The sequence below is a fragment of the Microtus pennsylvanicus genome, chromosome 15 (genome assembly GCF_037038515.1).
Source record: "Microtus pennsylvanicus isolate mMicPen1 chromosome 15, mMicPen1.hap1, whole genome shotgun sequence".
Classification (NCBI taxonomy): Eukaryota; Metazoa; Chordata; class Mammalia; order Rodentia; family Cricetidae; genus Microtus; species Microtus pennsylvanicus.
Window position 1 is genome coordinate 12,969,804 of NC_134593.1, and position 17,048 is coordinate 12,986,851.

Here is a 17,048-nt window from a genome sequence, read left to right on the forward strand (position 1 = left end):
AGACATCTGGCTGGGGGTTCTCAGACACACATGATGAAACCTTCCCAGGGAAGGTTTCTGTAAAGCTCTGAAACACCGTGATTGGAGGGATACGAGCACAGTGTTACAAACCCCACTGGGGACCTGTACAAAAACTGCAAGGGTGCAGAGTCATCTCCCTGGGAAGTGCCCTGCCTGTCAGGTGTCGCCGAGGATAAACCCGGTGGGGCAGCCTGTCCTCCTTGTTTGGAAGCCTGGGAAAATGTCAGGAAGTTGACTGGACACGAGATGACCCCTACTGCTGGCCTCTGCCTGTTTGCTGGGTAAAAATGTTATCTCATCATTTCCTTACATTGCAAATGAGGAAGACGAAGGGGCTTTGTTAACTACGTACCCTTGTCTTGCTTTCCTGTTGGTTCTGCAACACTCAAAGAGCTAAATGAGTCCTTCCCTGGGGAATTTGGGGAGTTGGGTCCCTAGAGAAATTTTCCCAAGTTCTTTTTCTTTTTTCTTTTCTTTTTTTTTTTTTTGCAGTTTGGGAAGGTGGGCTTGAGGGGAGGTTGATTCGTCGGTAGGCCAGTTCGCCAGCCGCACTTAGGAACTCCGAAGTTTTATATGGAGGAACTGACACTTCATGCCACTTCTCCCTCTCCTTTGCTGTGTGATGTGTTCTCTGACCTTAAAGCCACACGACAAGTGTAGAAGTCTCCACTCTGGAGCTGTCCTGGATCCAAGACCAAGTGCTGGATATTTGAGACAAGCAGTTTATTTGTGGGTCTAAGAAATGGAACAGTTTTAAGCAGCAGAAAGCTCAGCTAAGAGAATGTCGTGTGTTCTGTGCCAGAAACGTTTGCTGCAGAATATGTTGTTCCCACTTGGTTCTCAAGCAACAAGCTCCTATAGGCAAACCCGTCCTCACACACATCTGTGAAGTCATGATGAGACATCTGGATGAGCGGCTAGTACCATGTTTAAAGTACAGAAGCATGAAAGCCCTCCAGCCATGAAGTCAACAGAAAGAAGTTGGGAAGAGCCATGGAGGTTTTTGGAATGGCCTCAGTGGCTGTGCGACAGACAAGCTCGTCTTTGGACAAGGAACCCAAGTGATTGTGGAACCAAGTAAGTTGTTTATTTGTCTGAATTTGGGGCTAAGGGATCTTCAACCTAGGTGGAAGTACGAGGAAATGTGAAAGGAATAATATGGAGAAGCCCGGCGGTCCAGGACTGTCCAGGAAGATGTCTAGAAGAGATGAGCTATGGTTAGCTTCTCCATAGGAGCTGGGGCACCTATAAAAAAGTAGAATTGGGGGATTTAAAATTACCTATGTCCTCAGAAGAACCTGAGAGCATTGTGCCTTCTCCATGGAATCAAGCCAAACTATAGAAACCAAAGTGGGACAGCTTCAGCAGGGTCGGGACGAATCTGAGCCCAGGTGGTCCTGTAGCAGTGGCTCCAGATTTAAATAATGCTGACCTCCCATAGGTCAAACGCCTGCTCCTGGGAGAGCATAGGATGAATCAGAGTCCTGGACGCGGAGCGTGAAGCCAGAATAAGTGGCCATGCACTACAAATATGTGAGCATGGTCCTCTGTGGAAGGAAAGTGTGCAGACACTCGGGTCCACTTGTTCAAACTGCAGCTGGAAGCCGCTACTAGAGAGAAATAAGGAGGAAGCAGTGTGGTTCCCAGTGAGACCAGATCCAAGAATGGGAATTAAGTGAGTGTGTGGGACTTCCAGCCAAGAGACACTTAAAAGTCTGTAGGAACTCCCTATGTGCCTTCAGAACCCGTGTTCATAGCTGTTCTAAAGCAGCAGCGCTAAAAGTGTTGAAAGAGTGTGCTCTACACAAAAGGTGTCTTTTAGCATCACTAGAGTTGACATCTAAATTCAACAATTTCTTGTTATTAAAAAGACAGTGATTTCTACTTGGTAGAAGCTGCCAGTTATTGCAGTCAGGTAGTGGCTATCGCCCTAAGCCAGGGGTCTACGGGTCAGCAAACTCCATTAAAGTATAGCGACAAGCAAATCTTAGCCTAGTGACAAGCACCAGTAGCCACAGGCCATCAGCCTGGCTTCTAGGAAAGAAACAAGTGCTCTCTGCCCTGCTGTTTTGAAGCTGTTTGTTTTCCAAGGTCAAGAAGGGGCTCTGGGGAGGCCAGATGGGGACTGAGGTGGGGCACGCTCCACTCACTCAGAGAACTGTAGAAACAGGAGGGTCCTGTGTGGGCAGTGAAGGATCTGGAGACAGGAAGAGAAACCCAAGCCTGGGGGGCATCTTCAGACCCCCAAGGCCACTTACTGTAGAGGCTCAGAGCCTGAAGAGACAGACCTGAGGCTGAACAGAAGCTCATGTTCACGGCTTTTGTTTTTGTCATAGTAAAAGTTCGTAAAGTAGAGCAACTCAGGCTTTTTATTGCCTTTCCATTTCTTTGACTTTGAAACTTCTCACTAAAACAGCAGCATGTCCCCACCCAGTGAGGTGGTGGCCAATTTCCCTAATCTCCCCTTGTTCACAGGGCTCTTTAATGAGTTAACCTTTTCTGATCCACTGGGCCGGTGTCCCCCAGGTGTAGAATAGCAGAAATCACTTCTCAAATCCATAAGGCTCAAAGTTTCCTTTTAATTATATTCTAACTTCAAACGTGAGTGAACTTTAAGGAAAAATGATTCGGCAAACTGTGGCAGGTGGGTATGAATGACCCTCTTCCCCCTCCACAAAAAGAGAGATGTGATTCATTGAAGTTTGCCAGACACCCAGCCGGTGCACCCCATTATTCTGTGAGCTAGAAAAGATGAGGCGCATCTTGGGGTAGGATCCAGAACGGTTTTGAATGGTGTCTTCCTTTTAGCCACCCAGTGCTGGATTAATGAGGAACAGCTGCAAACAGGGCCTTTGTCTTCTCTGAAGCCAACTTTCTTTTGATCCTTTCTTTGAAAGCCTCTTTCAAGCTCCTTTTTGCAAGGTTTCCAGGAAGCCCCAGACTGGCCGATCCTATCCTACAGCAGCAGGTCCCACCAGGTATTCTAGGCCAGTGGACAGAGTTTACATGGAAAATAAACCCGGGGAGACCATAGTCCTCAGAGACCTCTCCCTGAATGAAAGGAGCTGTACGATGCCTTCCAGGGCTGTCTGGTATCATACACCACCCTTACATCAAACATGGCTTTTGAGTGCCTACCTTGCATCAGCTCAGGTATTCAGGCTCACGGTGACCTTCTGGGATTAGTTACTATTTTGTCTTTTGCAAACAAGAAAAATAAATCTTGCTGGAAGGGGGGTTACCTGAGATCATACGGCTTAGCCCAACTCTAATTTGAATTACCTGCACCTGTGCTTTCTAAGGTCCCTGTGTTCTGTCAGGTTGTATCTCCACACGTGGAGGGTTTCCCACTCAGAAGAGCCATTCCTAGAGGACTTTGTGGTATTTCCTTTCCAGCACCTCCCTCACCAAGGAAGGGCTCCTACCCCATATCCAAGCCAGATACCCAGAGAGTCATCCCTCCCAGGAGGCCGAGGACAGGCTCCTCCGTACTCACATTGCGGCTTTAGCGCCCAAGAGTCCCTAACCTAAAAATTCCCAGTCAGCAGTCAGAGTATCTTCCTTCTGCCAGGAGACTCTGGGTTGACTTTCTTATTCTTTCCAGTCACTGGCTCTTCAACAGTGCCCCCTCCCCCATTCCTTTCTCATGAGCATCTCTCAGAACAGAGTCTTTAAGTGTGCAGCTCTCTCCCTAGAGGCGTTTCCCTCCAGGGACGGGTATAGCTTTCTCCCAATCCCTGCTTAAAATGTGAGGCCTTTCCAACCCACCTCAAAAGCCTATTATTATTTATAGTCCTGTCCATCTAAAAATATCTGTTGGTTTATAATATCTCTCTATGGAGATAAACATGATAAGATTTGCCATCCACAAGGACATTTAAGACACTGAATCTGTTTTGTTCCTTGAGTGACTCGGTCCATCAAGGACACCTCAGTTGTGGTCTAAAGGAAAGGAAACCGAAATGGAAGTGTGCTAGGTGACGACAAGCCAAGATTCAAGAAGTAAAGGAAAAGTCCCAAGTAGGAAGGACCAGTGCGTGATTTTAAATGAAGGAGTCTTGTTGGAAAGGTAGCATTTGGCGTGGCAGAACGCGTCCCGCAGCTCCCTGGAGGAATGAAACTTCCAGGCAAAGGGGGCATAGTGCTCTCTGGAGTGTGTGAGGAACTGTCAGGAGGCGAGGGCTGGGTGAGAGAAAGAGCCAGGGAACAAATTTGAAAGAGAGAGTGGAGAGAGGGCACAGTCAGTAAAGCACTTACCATTCAGATATGAGAACTTGAGTTAAGATCTCCAGAACCCATGTAAAAAGTCCGGCACAGCGGCGCATGCCTGCTGTCCTAGTACTGGGAAGGCAGAGACAGACAGACCCCTGAACTCACAGTCTAGAGAGTTTTGCTTAACCAATGAGTTCCAGGTTCCGTGAAAGATCCTAGCTCAGAAAGCAGAAAATGATAAAGGAAGATATCCAACATCTGCCTCTGGTTTACACACACACACACACACACACACACACACACACACACACACATAACTTGCATACATAAGCTATGTTGGTGGGGGGGTGGGGGGGTGGGGGGGTGGTAAGGAAACAGAGACACAGATAGGGAAAATAAGCCAGTAGTGGAGGTGGAGAAGGGTCGCTTACAAGCTACTGTAAGGACTTACACTCTTTGAGAGGGAAGGCTAGAGAGTGGAATGGAGATCATAACTGACTTGGATCAAGGAACAGAGAAACCTGGATTCCAGTCTTCAGCTGTAACACAGGCAAGTGATCACCATCCTCACATCAAAGAACACCAAAAGTGAGACTCCTTCTCCCTCTGCAACCGCTCCCAGCATTCCCCCTGAGTCTGAGCTCTGCCGTTACTGAAATTACATCTCTTCTGCTTCAAGTGAAATTCCTCCTCCCTCAGTCTAGACCTAATAAAATTCTAGGAATTACATTGGTGTGGTGTAGCTTACAGATGCCCTGTACTTGTTCTCCCATTATCTTACAACCTGCCAATAAGAAAGACATTTCTTCACTTTATAAGGAAGAAAATAGAGCTCCCTACATGTCATAAAGATCATAACCACTAACGGTCTTCTGACATCTCATTCACCACAACTAAAAAACACCCTTTATTTTAGTGATTCTCAGAGTACTTCTGTCTTCCGTGGGTTCTAAACTGACTTGAAAACGTACAGTCTCTCCTTGGGTTTTTGAGAGACATGTAGGCAGTCTAATGGAGGGATGTTGTACAAATAACAGAGCTAACTTACCAGTCACTTCTAAGTATGCGTATGGCATTCAAGGTTTCTAAAGTGTGGCATTCATGGGCATGTGCCTCTTGTGGGCAGGGGACTCTGATTCTCTCAGGCACTGGAAAGTAAGGCTGCTGCACACGCTTGGTAAGGACACAGTGCTCTCACTGAACTGGAGCAGAATTTCTAAAAGATCAGGCTGAGTGAAGTCCATAGCTCAGTGGACTTTGCCACACCTTCCTGTTGCCCAGAGCTTAAGAACAACCGCTCTAGGCTGGGCGGCGGTGGTGCACACCTTTAATCCCAGCACTTAGGGGGGCAGAGATAGGTAGGTGGATCTCTGTGAGTTTGAGGCTAGTCTGGGCTACAGAGCAAGTACCAGATCATGCTCCAAAGCTACACAGAGAAACCCTGTCTAAGAACCACTGCTCTAGGACCAACGTTCTATATTTTGTCACTATTGTATAAATAGTAATAATAATAACAATTTATAATAAAAACTCCTTGCCAGTTTATATTCCTTATCTCTCCTTTAGAGGACAAATTTTGTTAAAATGTCACAAGAGAAAACTTGGATTTCTACATGACGCAGGAGTTCCCCCTCTGTTTGTCTTGGAAGATAGCCCTAGAAGAAGAGAAATAAGACCAGCGGGACAGGAAATCCCACCCAGCAGGTAGCACATAGCTTGGTTGCTGTAAAAAGGAGTAAATTTGTTTTGGATTAGGCTTACTGGCTAAGGCAAAGCACTGATCTTTCTCAGAGGAGCCTGTTTATCCAGAGGTCGAATCATGTAACTCGTTCTTCTTCCTCTGTGACCACTGGTGAATGGAAACTGGGTTCTCAAGGGCTTAAGAAAGAGGCCCAGGCACATTTGCTGTCTTTACCCCTAGTGACAGCATCAGCTCATGAAGCTGGTTACAATGGCTGCTATAGTGTAGACTCCAGTGTTTAAGTAGTATAAGGCTTTGATGTGAATGATGTTTGACATAGCTACAGGAACTCTTGAACAATGCTCTTGTTATGAACTCTTGACCAGAACCAAGAGGCCTCGCCCTCAATCACTTTGCCCTTTCCTGTCCAGCTGATGCATAACCTGATGGTCATTAGCTTACTTGAACCTTCCTATAACTATTTTTGCTTATGATGGCCATTTAGCATTTTGGCAAAACCGAAACGATTCCTTTTTCTTAGGGAAAATGAGATACTCTGCCAAAAAAATCTAGGGATAAGAGATGGCAGATTAAGGGGCTAATAGCTAAAAACCTAGGGACATTCCTAAATATCAACAATTAGAAGATAAAAGGAGTTAAACAGGCTGAAAAATGCTGTGCTTAGATCTCTGAAACCTTCAAGAGATTCTATTCCTCAGGCTACCCTCATCCGCCAACCCTATGCCAACAGATGAGGTGGACTGGAAGGGATGGGTAGCAAAGAGCCCAGCTGATGCCTAAGCGAGTACTGAACCAGTGCAGCCTATCTATAGGAATGGGCGCCTGCTCATCAGAGAACCACGTTGTGCTCGTACCCTTAGAGCAATGGTTCTCGACCCATGGGTCATGACCCCTCAGAGGGGAGTGCGTGACCCTTTCACCAGAGTCACACGTCAGATATCCTGCATATCAGATATTTACATTATGATTTATAACGGTAGCAAAATTACAGTCATGAAGTAGCAATGAAATATTTTTATGGTTGGGGTTCATGACAACATGAGGACCTGTATGAAAGGGTCTCAGCATCAGGAAGTGTGAGAACCACGGCCTTGGAGTTACTATAGCTCAGTTTCAATGGCTGAAGTTTCTCAGGACATTGGGGGTGGGGTCTAAATCTGAAATTCATTAGTTGCTGCCGTGAATTACAATAGAATTTGAGGGCCAATTGGTCTTTCATAAGAAAATACTCAATGCACAATGGAAAACTCTGTCCTAAAGATTAATAAGAATAGATTTTCAACAACTACCTTGAAAAGCCATAGGTCGGGGTTCTGGTTCTGGTCTCTCTCTGGTCGGGAACTAGGACCACAAAAGCTTGGATCAGATGAGCCTGTCTCACTCTCAGGGGGAAAAGAGTTGTTGTCATGGTGTAGAAAAGAGGGCTAGAAACATTGAAAAGACACGAAAGAAGCCATTAAATGTACTCTATCATCTATATCTGTCTATTGAGAGATGGACCGATCTGCCATCTAGGTCTCTTCTTTTTCCTTGAAAACTTGCATTAAACCAGCAAGGTTAACTGCAGGCTAGGTGATCCCCCAAGATCCCTTCCTCATCTTGGTCTCTTTTGTTTTCTTTCTCTTTTCCCTTGAGAACTTGCATTACACCAGCAAGACTGGCCACAGACTAAGTGGTCCTCCAAGATCCCATCCCAGCCAGGGTCACACTTACCTCATCTGTTAGCTCTGAGTCTGGAGACTCTGCACAAGGCCTCGGGGACCCATATTCACCCCCAGAAGCACAGCCACTGGCTCCAGAACTGTAGAGAAGTGATGGAGCTCTCCTAGAGGCGCTGCCCACGGGTAACACGGTCCAGGGTTTGCAAATCCAGGCTCTACATTCAGTGATTTGGCTACCAACAGTCAAGAGCTGGAGCCAAGCCAGAGAGCAACAGTCTTACAAATGACCTCCAAAATACCGAGTCCAATGGGGCAGCCATTACCTCTTACATGGTGACATGAGAAGTTTTAATATTCTAGAGGAAATGAAGTGGGAAAGGTGCAGGGAAATAGGAAGTCTGGCAGTCCTAAGTGACCGGTACCATCAACTTGGTCTCTGCATTTCAGAGAATAAAAAAAAAACTTAAGGGATTTTTATTTATTAATAGGTAAGGGTTCTCCATTGCCTGTTGCTTGCAGGGATTTGATTAGTATCCTTATTTCTAAGGAGAGAAATGCCAGAGCAACGAAAAGAAGGAGGGAAGCCAAGTTATGTTATAGAGATTGCAGACTGATTGATGTTTGGCAAATTGCATCTGAGCAAAAAGTACTGTATTTCATTTTCTCTTTAAACCATTTCTACTTGAGATTCGGAATTACCTTCTGTGATAAGAGTCAAATCTTTGAGGCTACTCCTTTCGGCAGGGGAAAGGAGGTTGAAAAATAAACGCTTACTCTCTGTTGGGCCACTGACCACATGTCCCTGCAATATCCTACTTTCTTCTCTGGGTTCTGCCAGCAGTGGTGGAAGTTAATGTGATGTGTGAAGCTCAGGTGGGGAAAGTAAAAATTTTAAATCAAGTCTTCAGGTCGGAGAGCTTCAACTTCGAATAATGGTCCTGAACTGGCAGTCTCTTTTCCCCGGCTCTAGCTCTACCTCCTGAGTTTGGTGAGAGATCGTGTGATCCACGTAGTCACACGATTACTATTTATTCCTGAGACGTCCATCTGGCTCCAGAAATCAGAAGAAATTATAAGACAAAACTAACTGAGGACAGCAGCACAAGGACAGACCTCCCTCACCCACACACAACACAGCACTAGTGGGGGCCTGTCAAACACAGCCACTTGGCTACTCAACTTTCAGGTCCCTGGCCCTTTGCTAGGCTCAGCAGTTAGGAAACAACTCATTACTACCATGAAACTCCCTGAGTAATGGAGGAAAAATAGGACTCAAATCAGGACACACTATCTGTGGCTCAAGAGAAAGAAGTCAAAGTATGAGAAAATGATGTTTCTAAGGCCTCCTCTCCTTGCTTTTCAGTCAGGGTAAGAAAGATAGTATTCTATCTCTGTATCCTGCTATGGTGCTTTTCTTGGAAAGCCTTCTCAAAAAATGGGAGCTCAAATTGACTTCTTGAAATCAGCTGACTGTCACCCTCTCTTGCCCTGCTTCATCCCTGTCCTGGCACCTCTGAGATGGAGACATCCTGCCCACTTTCCTATCCAAATGTTCAGCTACTATTAGCTCAAAGAAGGACATTCTGTGTACTCAGCCCCCTGTCCTGTGAAGGACAACTTTGTAATTCTCTGAACTGTGGGCTCTACAGGCTGAGACGCAGGCTGTGAGGAAAGGCACAGATGTTCAGACTCAGGCCCAGGGCTAGTCCCAGACTGGTTATCTGTAAAGCAAAGCTATAATGTGCTCCTGGAACACCCGGCAGATGTTTTTTGGAGCTGGCACGAAGCTCTTTGTGGAGCCCCGTAAGTTGAACTTTTTCTTTATTTCTGTGGATAACTTGAGTCCTGAGACTAGAGCTACCCCCCAGTTTATATTACAAATTATAACTAGTAGATTCGCTTACATCTCAGAGACAGAGTGGAGCAGAAGGAAGTGAGCCAGCACGAGAACACTGAGCTGCTCACATGCTTCTCCAACTGCTTTTATTTTTAATATACAGACGCTAAAACTCTAGTCCACATTTATTTCTGAACTCTTCAGGTCAACCTAGAAAACAGAGGAATCTTTTTGAAATTATACTAGTAAATGTATCACTGGGGGGAAGAGAGGCAGTCACAGGTGCGCTTGGACTCAAACTCCCCAGGATGTGGCTTGTTTCCTACACACACCTTCGGCTAAGCTGACTAGTCGGCATGCCTCCTGACAGAGCCAAATATTCCTCCGCTAGGAAGACTTTGGAGACAGGTGGTTAACCAGGTGAGAATAACCAGGTAGAGCAAACCTTAGGGCTTAAGTGAAATTCCAGACTGGCAAAGAACCGTGAAATTCTGAGTGGCATGTGTTATAGATACCACAGTTCCTAGAGAACCAATGGGATCATAAAGAGCATGTAGAGAGGGCGGTCTCTATCTCTCTGCTGTTCGCCCGCATGTAATTTTAGCACTGTATGAGTGTCTTAAGAGAATGGCTGAAAACAAAATGAACGGTATTGTCCAAGTAAATACATTTGAAAGAAAGTGTTGAAATCCAGTCATATTCGTGGAATAATAAGAGATTATTCTCAAAGATAAACAATGAAATCTTTCCTTTAAATGTTATCTTCAAATATTTGTTTAAATCAAATGCAAAGTAGACTAAGTTCCATACGACAACTTCATGGAGTACATTCTACTTATTTAAAAAGAAAGGGTCAGTTCAAACCAGATAGCTGTTTTCTTTGATTACCATGCCAATCAGAGGCCAGTGAATTGATTGAATAAACTTTTCTTTCAATTGTTTTAAACATATGGATCTTAACTTAGGGAGAGAGCCTGAGAAAATGTTTTACTAAGTCAATGCTCTGTGTTCAATTTGAAACCCCAACAACTATGTTCTAATCTCAGCATGTGTGTGCATGCATGTCTCCAGACATCCACCTTGCCAGCTATCTTATAATATTCATGCTATTCAGAAATAATCTCCCTATCCCAAATGTTAATTGATGATAATCTCTTGATGCGTTTAAGTTTTAAAATCCCACACAAGCAGCTGGGCAGGAGGATTGAGTGTGCTATTAGCCTTAACTTCTTAGAGAGACCCTGTCTCAAACAGCAAAAACACAAGCAATCTATCACTATCCAATTTACTCAAATTGAATTGTGCTCTTGAATAACTGACAAGATGGGTTTGAGTTTGCATTGGTTAGTTTGATTTTTTTTCAATTGAACCAATTTCTAACTCCTAACTCTCTTGAAAATCAGCCACAATATATCTCAAGCCACAAACAGGATAATGAACAAGAAATGCCATCCTCCTGGAAGGAGACAAGTAATGAAGACTTGTGGTTTCCAGCCGTTAGTGCTGGGGTTATCAGTTTTACTGTCAGCGACTTCAGTGTGTAAAAAAACAAAACAGGAAATAAAAAAAAGCAAAGATTTTCTCATGAGGGTTGAGAGTGAATATTCTAAGAAACTCTTTTAAAACAGAAAGAAAGATAGAGAGAAAGAAAGATAGAAAGAGAGAGAGAAAGAAAAAAGACAGACAGACAGACAGACAGAAAGAAAGAAAGAAAGAAAGAAAGAAAGAAAGAAAGAAAGAAAGAAAGAAACCAAATCTTATCTAGAGCTAAAGCCAAAATAGTCAGAATCTTGGAAAGTTGTCTCCTTCCCTGAGTGCCAGATCCCCATCTTTCATTTGAGCTTCTTGATGAAGAAAAAACAAAAAGAATTATGATGCAGACATGAGGAAGCCTTCCCGGGACAGCTTGTTCTCTTGGGCTCGCCCAGATCCACCGTGATCTAATTATACTGTGGAGATCAGCAGCCACCTTCCCATTAACAACCACTCCTCTCAACCAACCGGACCAATTGACTGGTCAGAGCTTTACTACCATGGACTCCATGGCTAAAACTCAGACCCAGACTCTGGATAGAGCACTAGAAAAGTCAATTCTTTTCTACTTGCATATGCACTAACAAGATTTTCTGTTTAGCAAAAGACCTGCTATCTTGATCATAACCCATAAGAGATAACGTCCATTGTGATTCAACATAGTTTTCATTTGATACCAACAACCCCAGCTCTTTATTAGCAAATACCATGGGTGTATGGGCTCTGTTCATGAGAGAAATTACTGCTGAAAGTCAGAAATGAGTTTTAGGATTAGAAATCTGTTCGCAGGTCAGTGGCTGCTCCTTAATGTAGGTAAGAAGAAGGCTCTTTGTTTTGTGGTTATTTAAAGATAATGTAGAATCCAAGTCTCTGTGGACACAAAATTATCACAATTCAGAAGCTCCAATCAGGCAGTATGAGAATCATTACTGTCTTTCTCAAAGCGTCAATACTGCCCGTTTTAAGGAGAGAAAAGGTGCATACCTAGAATAGCACTGGGTTATAGTCAAAGCAAGGTATGAAAGAAGAGGCAGGTAGAGGATCCAGTTCTGGGACCAGCGTTCATTCCACAGCCCCTCTTAGAATAAAGTAAGAAATAGTTTAGCTTGTTCTATTTACTTTCTGAGGATAATGGTTGTTATCTGATGGTGTGTGCCTCCAGTCTTATCATTCAGAAGATACAAACAGAAGAGTCACGAGTTCACCCCTGACTACATAGCAAGTTCAAAGCCAGTCTGAGATGCATGAGACCCTGTCTCCAAAGAAATGACTCCAAGGAGGTAGCAAACACCTTTAGTTTTACCACTTAGGAGGCTGAGTGAGTTAAAAGGATCAAGGGTTTGATCAGCCTGATATGCAGTTAAAAACTATATCAAACAAACATAAATAAACAAAAACACTCAAATTGTATAGTAGGCAGGCCCTTGGGAAAAGAATCAGTATCCACCCAAATGGAGAGAAATCCAGCCTTTCCTTCCAGTGCAATCTGTTCCAGTCTACAGAACAGGGAAAACACCTCACAGTAACTCCAACTGCCACCCTCTGAGTTTGAGTTGATTATGCAGACCTTTCTATAAGTCTGTGCTTTTAACTGACACATGCAAAGTATGAGCGCCTTCCATAATCTCCTCCAAGGGCTCCCACATTTAAAATTAACAAACTGACCCAGACAGATATTCAGCCTGACCTCAGTTGTCCAACTAACTAACAAATCATAGATAAGTCCAGCTTACCCAAAAACTTGGTTTTAAAAACTGTTTATATGTACACAGGTAGACACGTGTGTGCAGGTGCACGCACACATGAGCACAGAGAAGCCAAAGGACAACACTGAGTATTATCCTCAGAAACACTACCTATCTCACTTGAGACAGCGTCTCTTGTTGGCTTGGCATTCACCAATTAGGCTGGGGCTAGCTGGTCAGCAAGCCCTGAAGATCCGGTCTCTGCTCCCCAGTGCTGAGATGACAAACACTTGCCACCATGCTGGGATTTTTATGTGGGCTCTAGAAATCAAAGTCGTGCTTGCAAAGCAAACACTTCACCAAATGAGCTCTCCAGCCTTCTTTGGGTTGGGGTTTGGGTTTGGTTTAGTTTGATACAGGGTATCATATAGCCGAGACTGCACTGCTACTCAAGGATAACCTAGAACTCCTGATCCTCCTGTTTCCACCTTCCTCCTGGAATCAGTGGTATATAGCACTATGGTGGGTTTATGTAGCGCCAGGGATCACACCCAGGGCCTCATATTAGACCTCCGTTCTAGAAATTTCTTTATAGTTACTACACCACATCTCTCTTCCAGTCCTATCTCCTTTCAGCTCCTTATTAGAAGCCAAACTAACTGTCCCTTCTTTCCTCTCACCTTGCCCATACATCTATGAAAGGCTATCAGGGATACCACTAATAAGGTATAGAGTGTTCTAGATTCTAGACAACACCAGTTTAATTCTCCTAAGGCTGTAAATTATCATCTCAGTTAATTATATTTTCAGAAATTCAGCCTCCTACTACACCATCTGTTTTCATTATGAAAAATGGAACGAATGTTGCCTGTCTGGTGAAGGACTTCTATCCCAAGGACGTGAATATAAGTCTCAAGTCATCCAAGAAGATAGCGGAATTTGACCCTGCTATAGTCATCTCCCCCAGCGGGAAGTACAGTGCTGTCAAGCTTGGTCAGTATGGAGATTCGAATTCAGTGACATGTTCGGTTCAGCACAACAGTGGAACTGTGCACTCGACAGACTTTGAACCACATGCAAATTCTCCTGGTGAGTATCTAGCTTTTAAGACAGGAAAACTGGAGGAAAAGAGAAGCGGGCAGTGTGAGCCCAGCATAGATTACTTCTGGTTTAGCATTATGCTGAAAAAAAAAAAAGGCGCTCATCTCTGGCTAAGAAGGAACTGCTCTGCGTCTCTCCTCTTATTTAATCCCCATCGCTCATCTTCACCAACCATGGTTTTTTTCATAAAAATGTCTGGCACTAATGGTATCATTTTAATCCAAAAACCCCACAAGGGTGGTTGTCTCATCATTGATTGAAAATCTTTGTTCTGCCTACAGATTAGAGAGCATCTTGAGGTTGTCCTGATGATGACAAAGGTCCCAAATCGAAGGAATCCTGTCTGTATAAACAGATATATGACCCTCTTGTCCTCAGTTTACCAACCCAGAGTCTCCTCTTTTTGCTTCTTGCTTGCCAACTTAATCTTGACCACTCTTGTTTTTTCTAGATGACATAAAACCACCAGAACAGGAAAGTGCCACACAAACTTCAGAGACTTGCCATGGCTCAAAAGGTTAGTTCAAACAAAGTGGTTAAAACAAATCCTGTCATTGTCACCTGAGACCTCAAAGCATCAAACTTCAAAAGAAAACAAAAAAACATACCGAATCCACTGGTTCCCCGACTCCATCCCAGCAGAGCTGGCCAGGCTGTGAGCCGGTGTTTCCCTCCTGTCTGGGTGGGCACAGGAGCCTAAGGGTTCTGAGTGCTGCCTGGCACTGTGCTGGGTGTACAGGCCAGGAAGAGCTGTGGCCATTTGGAGCAGACTGGAGACAGTTGTTGGCACTGTAGAGAGAAATCTGGCCCCTCCTGAAGCCGCTGTTCTACTTTTATTCCATCATAGTTCACAGCAAGGATGTAAACATGATATCCCTCGTAGTGCTGGGGCTACGGATGCTGTTTGTCAAGAGTGTGGCCATCAACTTTCTCTTTACTGCCAAGTTACTCTTCTTTTAAGGTAAGAATTGCTCACTTCATATTCCAAACCCCATCCTAATTATGCTATAAATTGGGAAGTATGTTTGGAAATGGTAACAAACAAGGAAAGTGTGGTGGTGCCGTCCATAATTTTAGCACTTGGGAAGCTAAGGCAATAGGACTGATGTGAGTTCAAGACCATCTTGATATATAGCATCAAGATGGCCAGGGCTATGCAGCAAGACCTTGTTTCAAAAGAAAGGAGGAGGGAGGGAGAGAGGGATGGAAGGAGAGAGAGAGACCACGCTAGACTTGCCTATGAAACTCATCTTTCCTGGGCTGGAGAGATGGCTCCATGACTAAGAGCACTGACTGCTCTTCCAAAGAACAAGAGTTCAATTCCCAGTACCCACATGACAACTCACAACCATGTGTAAGTCAAATTCCAGGTATCTGATACCGTCTTCTATCTACCAAAAGCACTCCACACACATGGTTCACAGACACACGTGCGGGTGAAACACCCATGCACATAAATAAAATAAAATACTCCTCCCCTTATTTTTCCCAGTGTTTCCAAATGTTTATCAATTTCTGTTCAAGGAATGACCCAAAATTTTGAGGGTTGGATTGATCTCTAAGTACAGCCAATAATTCCCAAAGAGGTATCTAGCCACACCTGCTACTGCACTCGCAATCTGGAGGCCACAGGCAGCACAGCAGTATAAAAAATGTTGCCCTAGGCATCAGAAAACTGAGTTTTAGTCCTGACCTTGTGATTAGGTCCCTGATCCCATGGCCAGTTTGCTTGCCCTCTCTGGGTCTGGGTTTAAGAATGGTTATAAGAAAGCCAATGGGTTTGAATACTATACTGACCAGCAGACCCTCTGCCATGTTCCACAATTGATTAATGATGTCTGTAGTGGTGCAGCATAGTTGGTACCCACCATCCCAAAATGACATCACCCCTGCAACCCCTTCCAGAGCTCAGGGTCTATGATTCTGTAATGATTTTCCTTGTCTTGCAGGGTGGCTGGCATGAGGAGACTGATTCCTGAAAGAAATCAAAAGCTTACAAAGATGCTTTATCCAAGGCTTCCAACTCCTAAGTGCTTCAAACTGACCCATCACCATTGCATCCAAAGGGCTGCTAGGAAAACCAGCTATTCTGTGACGGCAGCAAGCCAGCTAATTCTCCAGTCTGGTAGAAAAGCAAAAGCCCTGGGGAGTGGGGTTTGTGGGCCTGGCTTTACACGCTGCTTTATAAAAGCATAAAAAGCTATGAAGATATAGACTTGTTTTCTTTTACCCATATAACTATTATACTTTGAAAATGGTGTTCCATCCTTCTTTATTTACCCAGAACTAGAAAGTGGGGAGAAGCAAATACCAGTTTAATTACCTGGGAGGAAAATGGTCTTGGGAGAGAGAACGTGTGTCGTGTTAGCTAAACATGGAAAGCTGCACTCAACCCACTCCTAGCCAGCGCCCTCCTCCCTCCCCTGGGGCCAGTATGGCCCACTCTCTGTCTTTGCTCCCACACCATGCAGGAGAGTTTCCCCAGCAGCACTAGGGCGCCAATGACTTCAGCACTTTCTGTTTCTCCTAATACTTTATGCTCATCTGTGGCTCCTGAAGGCTCTCCAAACAGGCAATAAAGCTTCTACAATCACATCTAACCATTCTCCACTCTATTACCAAAGATGAAAGTAAAATACAGAGAGGAAGGATACCTCTTTCTGTGAACTGACTTCACTGCACAAACTGGCTGAGTCCCAGGCACAGTACTGAGGGTACGGAATTGCGACCTGTGCCTGGCCTGCCAACCACTCACTGGGCAGCAGTTTTGGAAGCAGGAACAAGAATGTGACCTCTCTCTTTTTCCCTGTGAAGGTAGCAACTTTATTGTCTTTTTCTGGCCGGTCTGTGCCCTGGGCTTTGACATCACTGGGCACAGATCCTTTCGCCTTGGTCTTTGATGTTGGTGCTTTCCTGCCTTTTTTCTCGGGCCTGCCTCTGCTGCATTTGTTAAGCTGCAACCTCTGCAGTCACTCACTGTGGGCTGCCTGGGAAGAAGGCACTCAGCCCTGTTGAGCTATTAGTCTGCTGGAAGCCAGAGTGGGCATGTCAGTCACATCACAGCTTCCTGACCCCAGGCCTGAGGGGCCTGTCTGGGGGACTAGACCCTGGTTTCCTGTTCTGTTATCACAGCAGCACCTTCTGTGTGGCATGCAGCTCTGTTCAGCCCAGCCCGGCAAGGCCACAGCTTTATTGGTAGCACCAAGGTAGGAGCGCTGTGGTTTCCTCAGCTACTACAAGAAGTATAAAACAGGGACCATGGTGTGACATGAGCAATTACTCCTGGTAATTCCCCT

At 44.7% G+C, this 17,048-nt stretch overlaps 2 gene segments (V, D, J or C); both read left to right on the plus strand.

The window, feature by feature from the left end:
• Window positions 1-17,048, plus strand: part of LOC142836109 (T-cell receptor alpha chain constant-like) — a 417,115-nt gene that overhangs the window by 320,494 nt on the left and 79,573 nt on the right.
• On the plus strand, window positions 72-16,010 carry LOC142836077 (T cell receptor delta constant-like; the record flags this gene model as incomplete). The annotated part of the segment is given in 6 exon segments: window positions 72-102; window positions 1,054-1,098; window positions 13,462-13,740; window positions 14,204-14,269; window positions 14,600-14,713; window positions 15,702-16,010. Coding segments are annotated over 5 exon segments (534 nt in total), but the record flags the coding sequence as incomplete, so codon positions are not given.